This window comes from Aulonocara sp. 'chitande type north' Nkhata Bay, linkage group LG14 (assembly GCF_057382095.1).
Source record: "Aulonocara sp. 'chitande type north' Nkhata Bay isolate Kocher_YH1m ecotype deep benthic linkage group LG14, A_spYH_male_GT1.1, whole genome shotgun sequence".
Classification (NCBI taxonomy): Eukaryota; Metazoa; Chordata; class Actinopteri; order Cichliformes; family Cichlidae; genus Aulonocara; species Aulonocara sp. 'chitande type north' Nkhata Bay.
Window position 1 is genome coordinate 17,729,609 of NC_141357.1, and position 17,362 is coordinate 17,746,970.

Here is a 17,362-nt window from a genome sequence, read left to right on the forward strand (position 1 = left end):
AAAAGTGCTAAGTAGATAGATATGAGTGCAGGTGGTGATCAGTGCCAAACATGGAATGATGCAGTGAACACAGTGTAGGGTCATGTGTTAGTGGTAATTAAGCTAAATTCATGTAGAGGTGCAATCCGTGTGTACAGATGTACTTGTGGACTTGGCTCTATCAGAGACTGTACTCTTGTATTACTTAGAGTCTTTAAATAAACACAAACCACATATTTAACTCTATTTTTAAAATGCTTTATTTACAAAAAGTTTTGAAAATAAATGAATGCTCCTTTTCACAGGAATGCTCACACACAGGCTCTCTCACACACAATCTCATTCAAATGCACTTTCAGAAAAAAGTATACTTGTCAATCTGTAGAGTATGCATTACAGACAAGATCTGAATATACAAACAGCTGTTAAATCACAGGAAAGGAAAGTAGACCGAAAGTTAAACAGAGATCAGACGTAACAAGAAAGGTCAAAATGATGCAGCTGTGATAAATAAAAGCTTTACACGCAAAAACAATTCAAGATTTAGAATGCAATAAATACAAATGACATTAATGTGACAAAATTTTGGCAACTTACTGCCAAAACTCAATGCCTATACCTATCATAGTGATAAAGTGACAAAAAGATAATATGAAGTTAAGAATATTGTCTCTTCTTTGTATATGCTAAAGCTTCCACATTAGAAAGCTTTAGCATATACAAAGCAAATTGTATCCCTTGTTCCCTCACTGGAACAAGGGATACAATTGTGACATTTTCAGAAAGTTATGGAATGAGTCTTTTAAAACCATTTTCATCAAAGTCATAAGAAAATGTGCAACTTAAACTCTGATCAAAGTATACAAATGACAAACATGTGCTTTAGGACTCCACGGCGTCTGTGACGGGCTCTGTGTCCTCCTTGCTGTCTGAACACTCTGACGGGATGAAGCAGCCCGAGTCTCTGGGACAGTCGCTGTCTTCCTCCTGCAGACTGTGGGAAGATTTGAGCTCCTCCGCATCCCTGACATCATCACCTGCAGCCACAAACCAAACTGAATTCAATTAAATGTCATAATATTCAAATCTGTACTACTTTGCAGAATTGAAGCCATATTTAGATGCGGAAGGGTGACACCGTTTAATTTTAATATGATTTATTGCGATGATAGCGACGCATTATCGCAAATGTTGCTTATTGGTGTCAGACCAGAGGATGTTCTGGTGAGTTGTCACATGACCCAAATACATATGATTTGAAGCAGGAAACTCTAGAAGAAAATATGTCACCTAATTTTTTTTCCTGTAAACTGCAAAAATATTCTTCCTCATTGTTTTTTAAACTAACTAACAGAAGCCGCTAATCCGACTAATCTAGCTCAGCTTGATTAAATTACTGGTGTCTAATGTGAGCTTGGCAGGGTCACGCTGCAGCAGCTGCCATCTGTTTAGTTTCACTGTCAACCAAGCCGAGCTAAAAAAGAAATTACACTGACATTTACTTTGACTTTGTGCACATCTGCTTAAATTACACAAAGTAAAACATGAACGAAGCCACAAAAAAGGCCTGTGGATGTTTTTCCACTGTCATATTGGATTGTTTTGGAAAGTTTTGCTTTCATTCATGCAGGGATTTCTGATAATCAGTCAGACTGCTTCCAGACTTCAGATTACAGGAACACCTTCTGTCATGTTAAGCACTTTCTATCTAAGTAACAGGAAGTCACCAATAAGCTTCTCACAGTGTGCATGATGTATTTCTATTCTCTACGGCACAAATGTCTCAGCCTTTACCTGTTTCTACCCACATATTTACAGAGTGAACCCTTTTTTATTGTCCCACAGAAATAAAGTGACAGAATTACACTTCCATTCATTTTATATTTATGGTAAATATAAAATATTTTTCTTAATTTAAAAAAGAGAGTTTTTATTTAATACAGTCTTTACCTTATCTTGCTGTTTGTTTGAATGCTCACTTCTGATTGGCTAATGAGTAAATTCTACCATGTTTTAACCATAATCAAACAAAGCAGCTCCACATGCTGCTTAAAAGACTTTAGGGATGTAATTGTATTTAATTACTGGACAAAGATTTTGCTGTCTGTACACACACACACACACACACACACACACAGAGTTATTATTTACTCAGAAAATGTAACTCTCATGACTGCTGGTTAAAAGACGAGAGCCAATTGTACAGTTTTTATTCTTTGTTTTATGGTTGCTGGGATGGGTTACAGACAGGAAATAAAGGGTAGGACTGGAAACAAAGGTTTAGGTTTTTATGTATTTTTCTATTATGTTAAAAGCATTTAGTTTGTGTATAATAAAATGTGCTATTAAATAAAATTGTGATTGACAATAAGTGAGGTAGCTATTAGCTTCTTTAATATACAGTCTCTGTGAAGACTGTATTGTATTCACAGCTGCTTCACATTCAGTGTGGTGTTACTTTCAGGCTTAACATAACACCGATTGAGCCTGCTAACAAAAATTGTTAGTCTCATTTGCTGACTCCTGCATCTCTGCTGCGAGCCAGTCTGTGCAGCCCACTTCTGAATACTGAAACCTTCATGAGAGGATCTTTATTTTTATTTTTCAGAATGTTCATTTTTCAGGAGTGAACTCTTATGAAGCAGTATCTCCCTTGACTAAGTGCTGCATATTGTTACTTGTTAGCATTAGAACCAGTCACAATGATTGCTCGGTGTGTTTCTGACCTTCTGTGTAGTGGTATTCAGCAGCAGTGAGTAGCTTCTGTCTGTGCTCTGGGTCTTTGACGTTCAGCTCTATAAGATGTTTCTCCTGCAGGTGCATCAGGGACTCCACTGTTTCATAGCCATTTAGCATCAGTGCAGAAGCATATTCCTAAAACAAGAGCAACCACCGACTGTAAAACTAAAGCACAAATCTTTAAATGTTTTGCTGTCATGACTAAGTCTTTGAAAACTTTGTGATTCGTCCCCTAAACTAAGACAAAAGACCCCAGGTGAGCAGATCTGGTCCTCACCTCCAGATTCAAGCGTTCCAGTAACTCCAGCAGTGTTTTAGGTCGAGGTCTTTTGCACAGCTTCTGCTGTCTGATTTTGGGAGTCTCCTCTTCTTCTTCTTTCTCCACCAAAACGTCGACATAGATGAACTTGAAGTTGCCCACTTTGTTGTTGAGCATGCCTGTCCAAATGCCCATTGGAGGCTTACTGATGATGTTGATGATGTCACCAACCTTGGAAAAAAAAATCTATTAAAAGATGGTTGAGACTGCTTCATTGTTACTGCAGATGTTTCCCTGTCTAAGTACAGCCATGTCCATGTAAAGCGTGGACATGGAGAGTTACCTTGAGTTTGAGGGAGTCCGTGTCATATGGACTGGGAACAAAATCCGTGTGGACTCGAGCTCGGCCACAGAACTGTCCGTGATACGAGCCGTCCTCCTCCAGCCTCAGACTGTCTCTCTGACCAGAGCCATTGGACTCACTGGTCACACCACCTGAACCCACAAACACAACACAGCACAGGAGGATTACACACTCATCTAAGAGTATTACTGGTTAACACCACACATTTATTCACTATGTCTGGGTGTGCATTATGAGCAGATACTTACTGGAGGAGCTCTGGCCACTGTAAAGACTCTCCAAGGAGTTGCTTGCCTGTGTGGAGTTTTTCTCAGCTGGAGGGCTGCTTTCTGTCTCTGCATCTGGCTCTTTGTCTGTGTCATCGCCCTGAAGGAAAGAAAAAAAACGACAAGGCCCACGGTTTTAAAAGGCAGCAACGTTACATAAACAGATAAACAGGGACGGAGTGTGCACAATTAGGCAGACTATTCGAACGACTCCATGTAAAAGTGGAGGTGGAGGTGTAGGCTATGAAATTTCCAAAGCTAATCAAAACATCTTATCTTTCAATCGCTGTTTGAGAAAAACACAGATACTGCAGGAAGACACTTTTCGATGCAGATGACAGCAAACAGTCATCTAAATATCGCCAACAACCGCGTCACAGTTTGAGGATGTGGTTTCAGAGGAGATGAAAGTGATAAACAGAGCAGGTTTGCAGTAAGTGATGTCCGTGGCCTCGAATTTGTTGCACGCTGAGGGACTTTTTGATCACTTGCGCACAAATTCTTTAGAATAAAACAGCGCTGGAGAACTAAAGCATTAATGTGTGTATGTGAACGGTCAAAAACCTTATCAGAGTGCTCGGTTAATTGATGTAAAAGTGTGTGTGAGTGATTCAGCGACTCACTGTCTCCTCGGATAAAGACTTGGCATGTTTTTTGCCCATTTTTCTGCGCATGGTCAGTGAAATCTCCTTCATCTTCTTCCGGAGTCCAGCTGAGTTGTTTGGGTCTGAACTTTCACATTCTTCTGTGACCTGTGTGAAGAAACATGGTTTAGTACAAACTGAACGGGGATATTAAGGAATACGACCTAAAATAAAAACAAACAAAAACAAAACACCAACTCTTTTTCTTTTCTACAATTCTACAATTATATTTAGTATTGACAACATGTTTTTCTGTTCTCAAAAAATCCAGTGTGTCGCTTTCAGTCCGCTTTTTAATGTATGAGTGAAAAACCTGCATTAAGTATGGCAGTCTCATGCATCGGTTACACTATTATTGCTATTGAAGTAAATTTTGCTGACATCAGGGTTACAAAAGTGAAAAACAAGCACATCTACAAACCATAGCGGTTCCATTTTCCTTCGGTTTGGCCTGTGATGAGTGATGTCTGAGACCTTCAAATTTGCCAAAGCTTGTGGAGCGCTGTGGGGAAGGGTAAAAAGAGATGTCACACAAAGACGGCTAAACAACGTCTGAATAGCACAATCGTGCTGTGACCTGAGATTTCACAGGCCAAATATAATCAGTTTTTCTTTTAACAGTCTTAAAACATCTAGGACAAGACAAAAACCAACAAGAAAAGAAAAAAAACCCTTCCTTTAAAATCTACGATTTTAAGTCAAGTACACACTAAATGAGAGCTTGTGTTTTAAACTTAAACGAATACACAAGTACGTTGATAAAACCAGTTTACCCTCAGCGCACTGGTGACACGACAAGTCGTTGCTGCTCTGGCTCAATTTTAATTCTTTCAGTCCCCCCCCCCCCCCCCCCCCAGGTTTTCATAAAACTAATAGTCAGCCTAATCTCTCCCAAGCCTCCATCATCTCCCCAGCACAGCACCAAAAATAATCATATAAATGAATAATCCCTGGAAATCCTGGTTAAATATGAGCTCCATACTCCTAGACAGCCCTGTGCAGACTGATTTAATTTAATGCAGCTCTGAGTGCACTCTCTGACTGAAAATACACTGGCAGAAATCAAGGTTTTATTTTAAAGACTTTCTTCACCATTTAAAAAATGAACTGTGACATATTCTCCAAAAACATCGCGCTGCTTCCAGCAGACTGTAGTTTTTAATTCAATAATTGGTGATGTTAGATTGAGCCTCATCTTCTACAAATTTGTAACGGAGTCGATGTCACAAGTGAAATTTGGACCCTGAAGCTTTGATCATAATTATTTTCACCCACCTTTGGTTTGCTCCTTGCTTTGTCTGACACATTAGATGCAGCCCTCTGTAACATTTTCTAACTCCTTTTTTTTTCTTTCAAGGTGTTAGTCGGATCTTAGTCCTTTGCTCTTGTCTTTGCTGTACTCCTCTACAGAGAAGTGTTAACTGACACACAGATTATCTGTCTGATGGGCTGGCTGGCTCACTTCCTTAGAACGCACAGGATGTGAGGCAATTCACACTGTTTCTTTCAGTGCAGCTCTGAAAGGGGAAAAATACGAATGCTTATGTGTGCATTTTGTGGCCGGCTCAGCAAAACAACTAGAACCACTTCCAGGAATAGCGGCACTTCAGTTTTATAAATGTGGCATTTGCTTGTTCAAACATCTGTCTTGTATCTGCTACTCGTCTTTTAGACGCTGATGGTGAGCCACACCACCATGTTGGTCTGTAACTGTGCATAAGTATGCCACAATCACATACATGTAGCCACTCAACTCAGGTTCAATTATCCAATGAGGCTAAAAGCTTCACAGTGAAAGCTATTTTATGTAGTTCAGGAATAAAAAGAAGACAAAACCTCTTTTGTTTAATTCAATTCTTCTTTCAATATACCTCAAATTTTCCCTTTTATCAGCAATGGGGAACTCTGTTGCGGTAAATGATGCTGGAGTAATTATTCTTCTGAGTTCATTTCCTAATGTGGGGCAGAACGCTTTTGAGGAAGTGTGGATTTATGACAGAGGAACAGCTGAAAGTGGCAACTTTGGTGTGTCGAAATACCTTCCGGTCGACCTCCCCTCTCGGTGTGGAACTGAGGGTTTTTTGGCTTTATGTCTTTTTGGATACACTAAAACAAGTCACCCTTTTTCTAAAATCGGTGACGAATGATAAAAGTTACAAAACTCTTATCTACAAACACACCCACACACTCATAGTGTTTCCACTGAATCAGAAAAGGTGAGGGAGTTTTTAGCCTCCACAGGTTTCCACCTTGCCTCTCTCATGTCGCCACATTGGGGATTTGCCATGTTTACACTGCGGTTGGTTGTGGAAAAGGGAATTCTGCAGACCTAAACCTCAGTCTAATCCTGCTGCTTGCAATCAACAACAACAACAAAAGAAACTCATTTTGTTCTAGATCAAGATTTTAAATTTCTTACTTTAGTGGTTTCCTGTCTGATTTAAAAAAAAAAATCCACCCTATCTTCATTGAAATATTTTGTTGAGATACAGTTTTATGCCAAAAGTATATCAAAACTGTTCTGACATGCATTGTGTGCACTGTTAGTTCTGCAGAGCTAATGTTAACTTCCCCAGTGACAAAACAAGAAATAAGCAAATTCAGAGGAAATTAAATTAAAACCACTTCACTTGATTGTTTTCTTTTCTTATCACTATCTCACGGGAAGTTCGTAAAAGGACAAGATAGAGTCTTAACACCCTGCGCCATCTCTGTTTATAGTCCTCTGGGGATTTATTCTCTGTTAAATGACTTTCTGACTCTAAGAACGAATGACACCACAGATCCATGGGGATTTTGTAATCTCTGCACTGGATGGTTGTTTTCATCAGACAATTTTCTCCCTAGTCATCCTGGGCTTTGACAACTGTTTTTGCGTAACACATGGCTCACACGCCACACGTGCTCACCGAGTATCGCTTAGAGTCTAAAGCTTTGAGAGATGTCATGTGCGTGCAAATGTGCACTCCGTTGCGTGATGTTAGCAATGAGCTGCGCAATGAGGAAAATCCACAAAGTCATCAATTTCCACACCTACATCTCAATGTTCAACCAATATTAGCATCTGTAGGAGACGTTTTTAAAGAAAATGCAAAATGTTCTGTATGGGAGGAGGCTGGGTACATGTCAATAGCGCTGACATAGTGACCAGAATTAATTCTCATAGACCACAAAATGTCATCAGCAAGGCACCTAATTGGTCTTAAATGCATTCGACTGCATTTGACAAACCACAGACAACTATCTTGAGTGACAAGACAGATATGAATCCTACAGCTGATCACATGTCCACCACAAAACCCTCAGCTCAGCGTCATCCAGTCAGCCTGGGTCGAAAGGCAGCTGAAACACTCAGAGGAAGTTCTCTTGGGACAACCAATCTGCTGAGTACCTTGAAAAACTGTTGCCATTTTTAGTTCACTGCTCTTTAGTTCAGTCTCAGTACTGTGTGGCAATCAGCATGAAACTTACATTTGGTTCGGACAGGTCCACATCAGTGATAGATCGCGGCACCCTTGGGGGAATCTCAGGTTTACAGTCCTGCTTCAAGCAACCATCCTGGGCCACTACCTGCCGGTGCTCCTGTCTTCCTTCCCACTCCTTCACGTGCGCCGTGATGAAGTCATGGGAGTAGACGCGATACTCTGTTAGAGGCCTGCGGCAGGTGTGCTGTACGGTCCCCCAGGCTAGACTGCTGTCAGCAGGGTTACTCCACCGCTGGTGGTGGGTGGGCGTCGCTCCACCGGGAAGGCTGGCCATGTCAGTGCATCGGCCTGGGGTTGTGTTCTCCTGAGAGGGGAGGGTGGAGAATTTACCCGGGTAGGGCCTCCTGTCTGATCTGTACGGCACTTCGGGAAAGTGGTGTCCCATCTGTGGGCTCATCATGCCAGGTGGGGAGCACACTGAGAGAGGGGACAAGAAAAAAAGTGACTTACAGTCAACAATTCTCACCATTCTCAAACTGGGATCAGACTCAAGTGTAACTTTATTTAACTTAGATGATGCAATGATTTGCTGTTTAACCCTCATCAGAGTTAAACTGAACTGGAAATGACTTAGTCAAATGAGACAGTTCACTGTGAGGATCACTTTACATGTCGAAGCAGTACCGAAAAGAGAGGAGGAAACAGGAGGTTGGCCAAACAGAGTATGTGTAGTATGTCCTTGGCTTTTGTAACCCTCACATCCTAAACCGCTGTGGCCCTCTGAGAGGTGTGAGGATGCCGCAGACACGTAATTTGAAGGTGCTGCAACTCTTAAAAGCAGAAGTAGAATTTAAAGTTGATTACTTTTTTAAAGGGCATTAACTGGAGTTGCCACATAACTGTAGCTGTTCTGCTATTTTGAGCCAAAATCTTTCTTAGTCATAGAGTCATAGAAATTCTAGAAACGTCAGGAAGGACAAAGGCAAGATTTAAAAATAACAATATCATTTAAAAAAAAAAACTCTTTTACTATTGTAAAGTTGTAAGCAATGTTTCTGATCTTTGTTTTAAGGCAGCGGGGTGTAGGTGAAGGTTAGAGTAAATGCTGAAAAATTGAATTTTATTCACTAGTGTTTTAAATAGGTTCAGGAAGAGACTGTGGTTTGGTTTAAAATGCAACAAGTTAGGAGCAACGTCACTATTGTTACAACAGGTCACAGTGGCGACACTAAAGGATGTCCGGTGCGCTATCAGTGACTTTGACTAAACAGTTAAAGTTGACCCTCTGGGAATGAAAACAGCAGCAAGAATGAAACCTGTTCTACAAAACCACAAAAACCTTTGGTCATGATTAAGAGATACACGAAATGTTAGATGTTTTCACATCATCATAATGCAAGTATTACTTTTATCAGCTATGATGTCAATGCATAAAACACTATATTAAATGTTAAAGTTGTCATTTAGTGTGCGCTTGCCTCATTTACTCATTCACACACACTCACACTGCAATGAATGCATCCTGAGCAGCTCAGGGTTCAGTAGCCTGTCTTGCTCAAGGATACTTTAGCATGCAGACATGGATTGAACCACCAATCTTCCGACATGTAATTTGTACCGTGAATACATTTTAAATTTACTGATGATTACTAGACATTAATTCTTTTGTATTAAATATACTATAGTGCTTTACACGTTTGCGTAACGAGCTAAAGATACCTGGTTTGATTCTAGAAGGAGACACAAAGCCATTTGGGGTTGTGTCCGGTCTAAAATATTAAACAGCTGATTGCTGTGTTAACCACTGTGAATAAAGGTGCAACCAAGAGTTTGAAATGATGGTTAATGTTGGTGAAAGCTCCTACCTCTGGAGCTGTTTGCTTTCTTTGTCCCTTCTTTCCCACTTTTCCCGCCTGCTTTCTTGCTGTTTTTGGGGTTTCTCCTGACAGCTGCTTTGGACTCTGTTGCCACTCCGTTGGCATGGACACTCTGAAAAGATAAACAAATGCACACACACTCACCATTTAAACACTTTCATTCCAGAACCTCTAATATCCCACACCCCTTAACATTGATTCATTGTGTGTGACCTTCTGGCAGGGAGTGTTTAACAGGCTTGATGAGAGCAATGGAAAATTTAGGGGGTTAAGTTTAGATTCTTTCAGCTGGTCCACTGACTTCTAGTTTAGATCTGTGAGGAGACAGATAGCAAGGGTGCCTGCTCTCTGTTAGAGGGGAGAGCTGTGCAGGACTACTACAAACAGGCAGAGTTGAATGGGTGAGGAAAATCTCATTACCATTAATAGTAATGAGATTCAATTAACAAAGGATAACAGGATTGCAAGATTTGTAAACATTATAAGTCTTTGCAGATATGCGCTCAGCGATCATGTGACAATGTCAGTGTTGTCATAATGTGTTTTGAGGAAGGAAAAATGCTGCTGAACCGGTTTTGGCAAGCTATGCTTTGTTTTCATTTAACTATGATGGCAATAGGTAGATTGGCCACTGAGAAACCTGGCATGAGGCCTTTAAACCTTTCTAAGCACGCACGCACACACAGAGTTTTCACATCCCTCTCTGCCATGTGGTCCAGAGATTACACAGAGAGGTGCACCCCTCTTTGAACCATCTGCACTGTATTAAAACCCAATCAGCATTTGTGCTAAAAGATTGTGCCATTTGGGCCAGCGGTAGCTCTCAGCAAGTCACATCAGGTGGTGGTGTCGGTACTGTTAAATGCTCTGCTGTGGTGTGTCGAAGGTGCTCAAACATGATGCTGGCACAGATTTATCAGCCTTTTGGGAGCAATAAACTTCAGAGTAGGCATTAAAACCAGCCAACCAAATGAACAAAATGGTCTTAAAACCTAAAACCAAACTGATACCGCTGTGGTACCCACAAAGATCTGAATGCATTGCATGACTGAAACATGTCTGCAGAGAGGGTTTTGAGTGAAACAGTCTAAAAGTGAAACTACTCTTCTAACCTGGCTTGAGGTCTGTTTCTCCTTTTTCTTGGTGCCAGAATGATGACTTCCTTTCCCACCTCTGGTTTCTGTCCTGTGTTTCGTCTTTCGCATCTCTGCAACAACACAATGTGTACACCTGAGGACTTTTTAAGGAATTTGCCTCAATGATTAGCAAATCTTAGAATTAAATTAAACATTCTCTCACTTGTTGTTTTCGACATCATTGCATATTGTCCCGACCAATGTTAAACATAAGGCCTGGGGACCAGAGTCAGGCCCTAAAATGACTCCAATCTGGCCCACTGGACATCTTTGGAATTTCGCTACATTTTACAGCTTGTCCTGCTGACAGAGACCTCCCTCCATTGCTGTTCATACTACACCAAAGTAACTAAATAATAGGTAAACAATTGAATGATCTACTATAGAAACTCTCCAAAAAGAACTGGGTATTTCCATTAACAGTCTGGACAAATGAGCATCCAGAACCTTTTCTCTATTTGTATTCATTTATTTCCTAAAACCCGAGCACAGAGAGTTGTGCTGACAGCATTTTTTCCATTTACTGCATCAGCATTTCTTTTTCATGTAGACAAATTGAGACAGTTTGCTAAAATTGCACTTCTTCTTCTTATATTAAGAGATCTCAGGGTTTAGATTAAATGGGCTGATAAATTACTTTATACTAACAGAAAGGCGAATTTCAATGGTCCCGCCCATTTAAGATCACAGTGGCCGATAGTCTGGGGTCATTTTTTAATGCTGAATTGGGTTCGAAATCCCCACCCTGCCTTTGAGCGTCCTGCTGGGACTCCAGATGAGTGCTGGCATAAACTTTAGATGAGCTTAGCCTCTTTATTTCCTGCTTACCTTCATTGTGATTGTTGGCGATGTGAACTAAATCTTCTCTGCTCCTGGCATGCTGCCACACTGCAGTATTACAGCCGGGAGTGTCTGCCGTGGAGAGAGACGAGCGTTGGAGGTTTTAAAGCGAAAAGTTGGGGTGAATGGAAGCCACTGATAGTAAAATCATTATCAGCATTATGAGACACGGACATAAAGCCTGGTAGCTCGCTGGAAGTTTGAATATAAATAATATTAGAAGCTTCCAAAATACACATTTATTTCATCGCAGTCTACCTCAGGGTTTGTGAAAGGGAGTCAGGGCTGTAACACATGTTGTAAACAGTCATTATGCACAAGTTACACTTTAGCACTAATAAAAAGTGAAGTTTAGAAATTGTTATACTCACCTAGTGTTTCATTATCTGATGCAGATTTGGATATATGTGTCCTAAAAGTAAAATAACAAAGAAATATTTCATTATCTTGGATTATTATTTTTATTTAAAACAAATTAGACATTATTATTTTCTTCACAACACAAAGTAAAGAGCCTGGGACTTCAAAAAGGCAACTATGGAGCACATAAACCACAAAACATGACCACAAGACTGCAGACTCATGCTGTGCAGATGTCCACTGTGTTAAATCTTTCTTTGCGTTTACAGCGTCAACAAAGTTGTACGTTGTCCAAAGAAAGGCCAAGGGAGTAAAAGGTGTTGACCTTGAATCCGCTTAGTCCAGCTAGCCCAAAGCCGTAATCTGCCTTCTGCTGGCCCAACAGTGTGAAGGGTCCTTCTTCTCAAAATACAGTTCTCTGTCAACAAAGCTGAACAATTTATAGATTTTTTTGGTTCCTATTGTGTCTTACGGACGTCAATCCCTCTTCTTTAAGCGCAGCATTCCAATTTATTCTGCTCTGCTGCAGGAAGGATTTACAGTATTAACCCACAGCGAAAATAAACAGGGAGCCTTTCAAGCCATATTATTACTCAATGGGAAAGCTCTGTCACTGGCAGGGCAGCTTTATGCTTTCTGCACGCTCGACCAACAAAAGAAAGAGAAATAAGGCCACAGCACGCACTAGACGAACAGAAGCCTTAATTCCTTCCAGGATTACTTGATGTTTTTAATACAATTTTCCTGTCCGTTCGAAGCGGAGTGACATACATAATATGTGGAGATAGAGCAGATTGAGCTTCGAGCTTAAAGCATTGTAATGTGGGGCATATAGGACGATCTTAACATTCTTGAGTAATTTACGTCTGAGCTCACCTTCTTTTCTTCTTGTTCGAGTTGGCTCTCTGCGTCTGAGGCATCTCCTGAAAGAAAACAAAGCATTTAAGGCTGTCTGTACTAAATGAGCAACTTGCCACATTCAACAAAATCCTCCAGCTGATTCATGTAGAGATTCACTGAAACTGAACATTTGGCCTCGCCTCAGAGGCAGCTGTCAACTGGCTCTGCTCATCATTTAATAATCAGCTTTATTTTTTTTAGGTTCAATCTGGTTACATGTCACAGCTCCTCAAGGCCGTGACCCCATACAATCTGGTCATGATTGTTCACAAGCCCGCACCGCTCACAGTCTGTACAACATGCTTCAATGTACGAGATTTTCATGACACACACCATGGATATAGATCTTCCAGAGCCTCGCCACTTTGTGCCATCATTCAGCAAGACTGCCGGGCTGCAGGAGCGGCTGCACGAGCGGCTGGAGGAGCGGCTCGGGACAGGCTGTGGTGGGCCGTCGCTGGAGCTCTGCACCGCCTCGTACAGGCTGTCCATAGATCCCTCCTGATGCCCAGTGGACAGACAAAAAGACACACAGTTGTTAGAGGGCTGCAGTTTGGCAGCCGGATATGAAATTCATCTGTTTCCATCCATGTTTCCAGCACATAAATCTGCATTTCATTGTAATCAGATGCAAAATATGAAAATTGTAGTTATGAGGATTTGATATGACTGCAGGGAAATGTCACCAATGCTGCTCCAAAGCTCCTTTAAATTTGCTTGTCAACCATGGATGAGGGAATTTCGACAGAACTGATTTCAGCGTGGATTAAATTTTGTTTGATTCGTTGGGATTCCTTCTAGGAACGCATAACCAATTTCTCTCGTCAGCTCATCTTGACTGTACTGTGACGTCTCATCGGTGTACATGATAAAAGATAGTGCAGAGTATTGATTTTGTATTCTTTCTCTACTCAACCATTCCTGGTTAAACCAAACCACAAAATTCTTAATGAGTGGTCTGAGACAGAACTGGAGTCCTCCATCTTTTAGAAAATCAATCCCTGACTCATATGACTGTGGGCCAATAACAGGTCTTTACAGAGTACTCAAAATGTAAGATGTAGTGCAAAATGGTTTAAACAAAAAGCTTCCAAATGAAGTGTAAGTTCCTGTATTTGCAGGGGAACAAGTGTGTATTTTGAGATGCTGCTGCTTTGCTGCTGTGTTTGTTTTTTCTCTTTTCTAGATTTCTACCTGGGTTAACGGGCAGCACGAAAACTTGCTGTATGTGCTATTTGAGCAGAGTGGTTAAAAGGTGCGACATCCGTTAGAGATTCTAGGCAATGATGAATCAGTCTGATCATTTGTAAACATCCCCAACATCTGTGCAGAGACAAGTTTAAAGTATCCAACCCACATGTCACATCCCCACGTGCAGCATGACAGCTGCAGGAGCATCTGAGGTACCCATGTGTATATTGTGCACACGTGTGTATTCCTGCTTCTTATCTTAGCTTTTGTGGCTTCATTAATAAACACTTTTAACAGCACTTGTAGGCATAAAGAAATTAGTCAGTAATACATAAACCAGGGCTTCAAAATACATACTGTAATAAAAGAACTGCTGTGAAATGTTGCTTAAAACTTTATGGCAAACAAAGCTTAAAGTTTTCAGACAAAGGAAGATAAGAAGACAAGGTCGGTGTCAGGAGGACTTGTCTAATGATCAAACTTTCTGCAGCAGGTTATCAATGATCTATTTACCGAGAAGATGTAGCAGCAACCATTCTCATTAGATTAGTGCCGCGCTTTAGCATCATGTTTTGCTTCTTTGTAGGAAAACTGCGATTAAAAACCTAGATAGACACTCTGTAGCTTCCCACACATTTAGGTATGCATAGTGTGTTATTTATTGATCTTCACGATATATTTCTTGTGGCTAACCTCAGATTTGCAACTCAAGTTTCTCTTTTACTCTGCGACTCACACACAGACTGTTCTGTAAAGAAGACAAATGCATGCATCTTACCAGAGAAAAGCAGAAAAGGTTCATGTTGGCTGCGAGGTCTCGGGTTCAGTTTGCTTTGGTGCGTCAGATGGAGGACAAACAGCGAGCCGAGTGAAAGCCAGAGGCTGAAAGACACAACAGCTCAGTCTGAGGCCAGCCTCGGTCGCCTGCTGTCTTCTCAGATTAATACCACAGTGAAATCCCTCCACTAATCCAATAGATGGCCCACCATTACTCTAGCAGCTAAAGCAGGATTCACTCTTGACAACAAGCCCACTATTGGTGGATCAGCAGACTCTGTCTTTGTTTTGATTCTTTTCTTTTTTTTCCAGTAGGGAAGCAGCGAGCAGCCATGTTATTTATTTATTCTGACCTAAGTGAAATTACAAAAACAAAAATTTACAGGTAAATTTCCTCATTAAAGGCAACTTAGGAAGACTTAAGACTAAAAAGTCTTTTGCCTAAATAATATTATCAATCATAAATATTAATCAATAATTATGAGGCTCACTGGTAAAATCAAGGTAAAATTAATCATTCCATTAAGAACAATTGACTAGAGATGACATTAGTTTTTGAGATCAATAATATATGGATGTATAAGCAGCGTTTTCATGCGTTTTATTGGAAAAGTCATTTTCTTATATCCACTTTACTCCAGCGGTGCACATTGTATACACTGGACTGATCATAAAGGTCATGGTTTAAATCTGGGCACACTGAGCTGATTAACGGAGTGCAAGAATAAACATCTGGACCTGCTGGGGTAATCTTTAAAACATATATTTAAAAAAAAAAACATATCCTGTGATTCTGAGGCAACACACAAAAACCCAGATTCAAGACTTTTTATTGTTATTATGCAAACTGAGGCATTAATCTCTGCCATGATGCAAGGTAAGTAGTGGAGTTTCAATACTTTCTGTCATCATCATCTATAGCTTTAAGTGCTAAGATGTGTTCCTCCTTACATCAGTGGGAATTTAATGTAGGTTTTATATCTATCTGTAACGCTGTAATCAGTTAGCACTAATACAAAATTGAAACCAAATGTAGTAGTAATGTAGTAATTAACCACCTGCATCTTTATACTAGTCAAATTACACAGGCCCATAAACAGATTGTTTACATAAAGTTACATCAAATACTACTTACGGTATGCTGTCATGGATGTGATGGCAACTATATGTGCTTTAAGTATATGTAAGCTGTGCTTTAATGTAGCAGTTGGAGTAGTTTTGAAGTTGCAGTTTATTTTTCACAGTTATGGGGAGATTATTTAAATACATGTGCATTGTATGTGTTAAAATCTGAACTTGAAGGTAATAAATGTAGTGAGGTAAAACAATGTGTATATCTGTGCTTGGCTTAACAAGTTAGGAATTTAAAGACAGCATAGCAAAAGGGAATGTAATGTGTGGAAAAAAATGCACTTGAAAGGAGACTGTTCATCTGTGACAACCATGCCCTCAGGCAGGTTTTTAGACAATAAAACAAACACTACACTGAGCGCGCTGCACACAATTTCTCACGTGCTCAGTAACAGCTCTTTCCTGTGTGGGCAACAGCTGCAGGCAAGTATTTTTCCACAGCTTTGAAATATTTAAAGTAACTTTTTGACAAACCACAATAAATGTAGGAAAGTTTTCACATATCAGTTTGTGGTGAGGCACAAAAAATATAAGGTTATTTTTGCATGCAATGCATTTCTTCTTGTTGTTTTTTGTTACCTAGAGACTAATCGATCATCTCTCTGGAGTGGTTCAAAGCGCACTAAGTTGTAACACATGAAGTGTGAAGTTGGTGCTCTTTTAATCCACAAATCATACTGTCTGAGCTCCTCTAATGCAGAGCAGAAAACAGCTGGAGAGATTAAAAAATATGACCTATATTTTCACAAACATGAAAATAAAAGAAGTACTTCAAAGAAAACGACGTGATGCTGAAATGTATTTTGCTGCCTTTCAGCTCATTTCGATTAGTCATGTCACTGTTGTCTTCTAGTGTCAGATGTTGTGGTGGTTATGCCTTTTGCACAGCAAGGTAAGCGTAATAATAACAAGTCCTAAATGAACCACATAATCACTTCGTGGCTGACTTCAGCCAACCTCCCATGATTTAATGAGCCTCTTTAAAATGGCCTTCTAGTCTGTATACAGTTCTGCAGTATTTTTATCTCTCCATCAACAAAACAATGCACAGTGCAGCAGTGCATTGTTTCTGAGAACAAGTCTGGCCTGTTGCATACTGTGGGTTCTTAACAACAACAGGTGTGACATATCTGAAAACAAAGCAGGATGCGTGAATGCTGCTAGGCGAGTGACCTGTGCCAACCACAAGTGTGACTGTGTTTACATGCATGTAAAAAAAAAAGGATTAAATGAAAAATCTTAAATCATTTGAGCATCGAATCATTATAGACCTCATGTTGAACCATTAAAAAGAGATGTTCGTTTTATGGTCCGTGGTTATCAGCTCAGTTTCACCTCACCCAAACGAAACCAGTGAGGGAGTCTTACAGTGGCCACATGGGGCCGTGTGAAAATGTATGAAGATTTTAATGTGTGAAACAGGCAAGACACTTGTGCCCTGTAAGAAAAGACAGCTGGAACAAATAGATTAAGA

The 17,362-nt window shown here is 40.3% G+C and overlaps 1 protein-coding gene across 2 annotated transcripts; it reads right to left on the minus strand.

The window, feature by feature from the left end:
- Positions 1 to 226: 226 nt before the first annotated feature.
- samsn1a (SAM domain, SH3 domain and nuclear localisation signals 1a) lies at positions 227 to 14,908 on the minus strand. Of its 2 annotated transcripts, none has more exons than XM_086261311.1 (15): positions 14,759 to 14,908; positions 13,123 to 13,290; positions 12,766 to 12,812; positions 11,901 to 11,941; positions 11,518 to 11,601; positions 10,666 to 10,760; positions 9,542 to 9,665; positions 7,723 to 8,153; positions 4,673 to 4,753; positions 4,231 to 4,359; positions 3,590 to 3,707; positions 3,321 to 3,472; positions 2,996 to 3,208; positions 2,706 to 2,853; positions 227 to 1,016 (listed from the first exon to the last, which is right to left on the minus strand). In XM_086261311.1, exons 1-15 carry the CDS (start codon positions 14,780 to 14,782, stop codon positions 862 to 864), a joined length of 2,010 nt encoding a protein of 669 aa, XP_086117437.1. In that variant the 5' UTR covers positions 14,783 to 14,908; the 3' UTR covers positions 227 to 861. The 2 variants fall into 2 exon arrangements, with proteins under 2 accessions (XP_086117437.1, XP_086117436.1); XM_086261310.1 differs by having other exon boundaries at positions 3,321 to 3,476; positions 3,588 to 3,707.
- Between the last annotated feature and the right edge of the window lie 2,454 nt (positions 14,909 to 17,362).

What these genes read in the sequence shown, in the direction of transcription:
- samsn1a (XM_086261310.1), bottom strand. Translation starts at nt 14,782, where the DNA reads ATGAACCTTTTCTGCTTTTCTCTG. An exon ending in AGAAACAGACCTCAAGCCAG is followed by an intron (nt 9,666 to 10,665) that starts GTTAGAAGAGTA and finishes TTATCTTTTCAG; the next exon opens with AGTGTCCATGCCAACGGAGT. An exon ending in TGGAACGCTTGAATCTGGAG is followed by an intron (nt 2,854 to 2,995) that starts GTGAGGACCAGA and finishes CTCTTGTTTTAG; the next exon opens with GAATATGCTTCTGCACTGAT.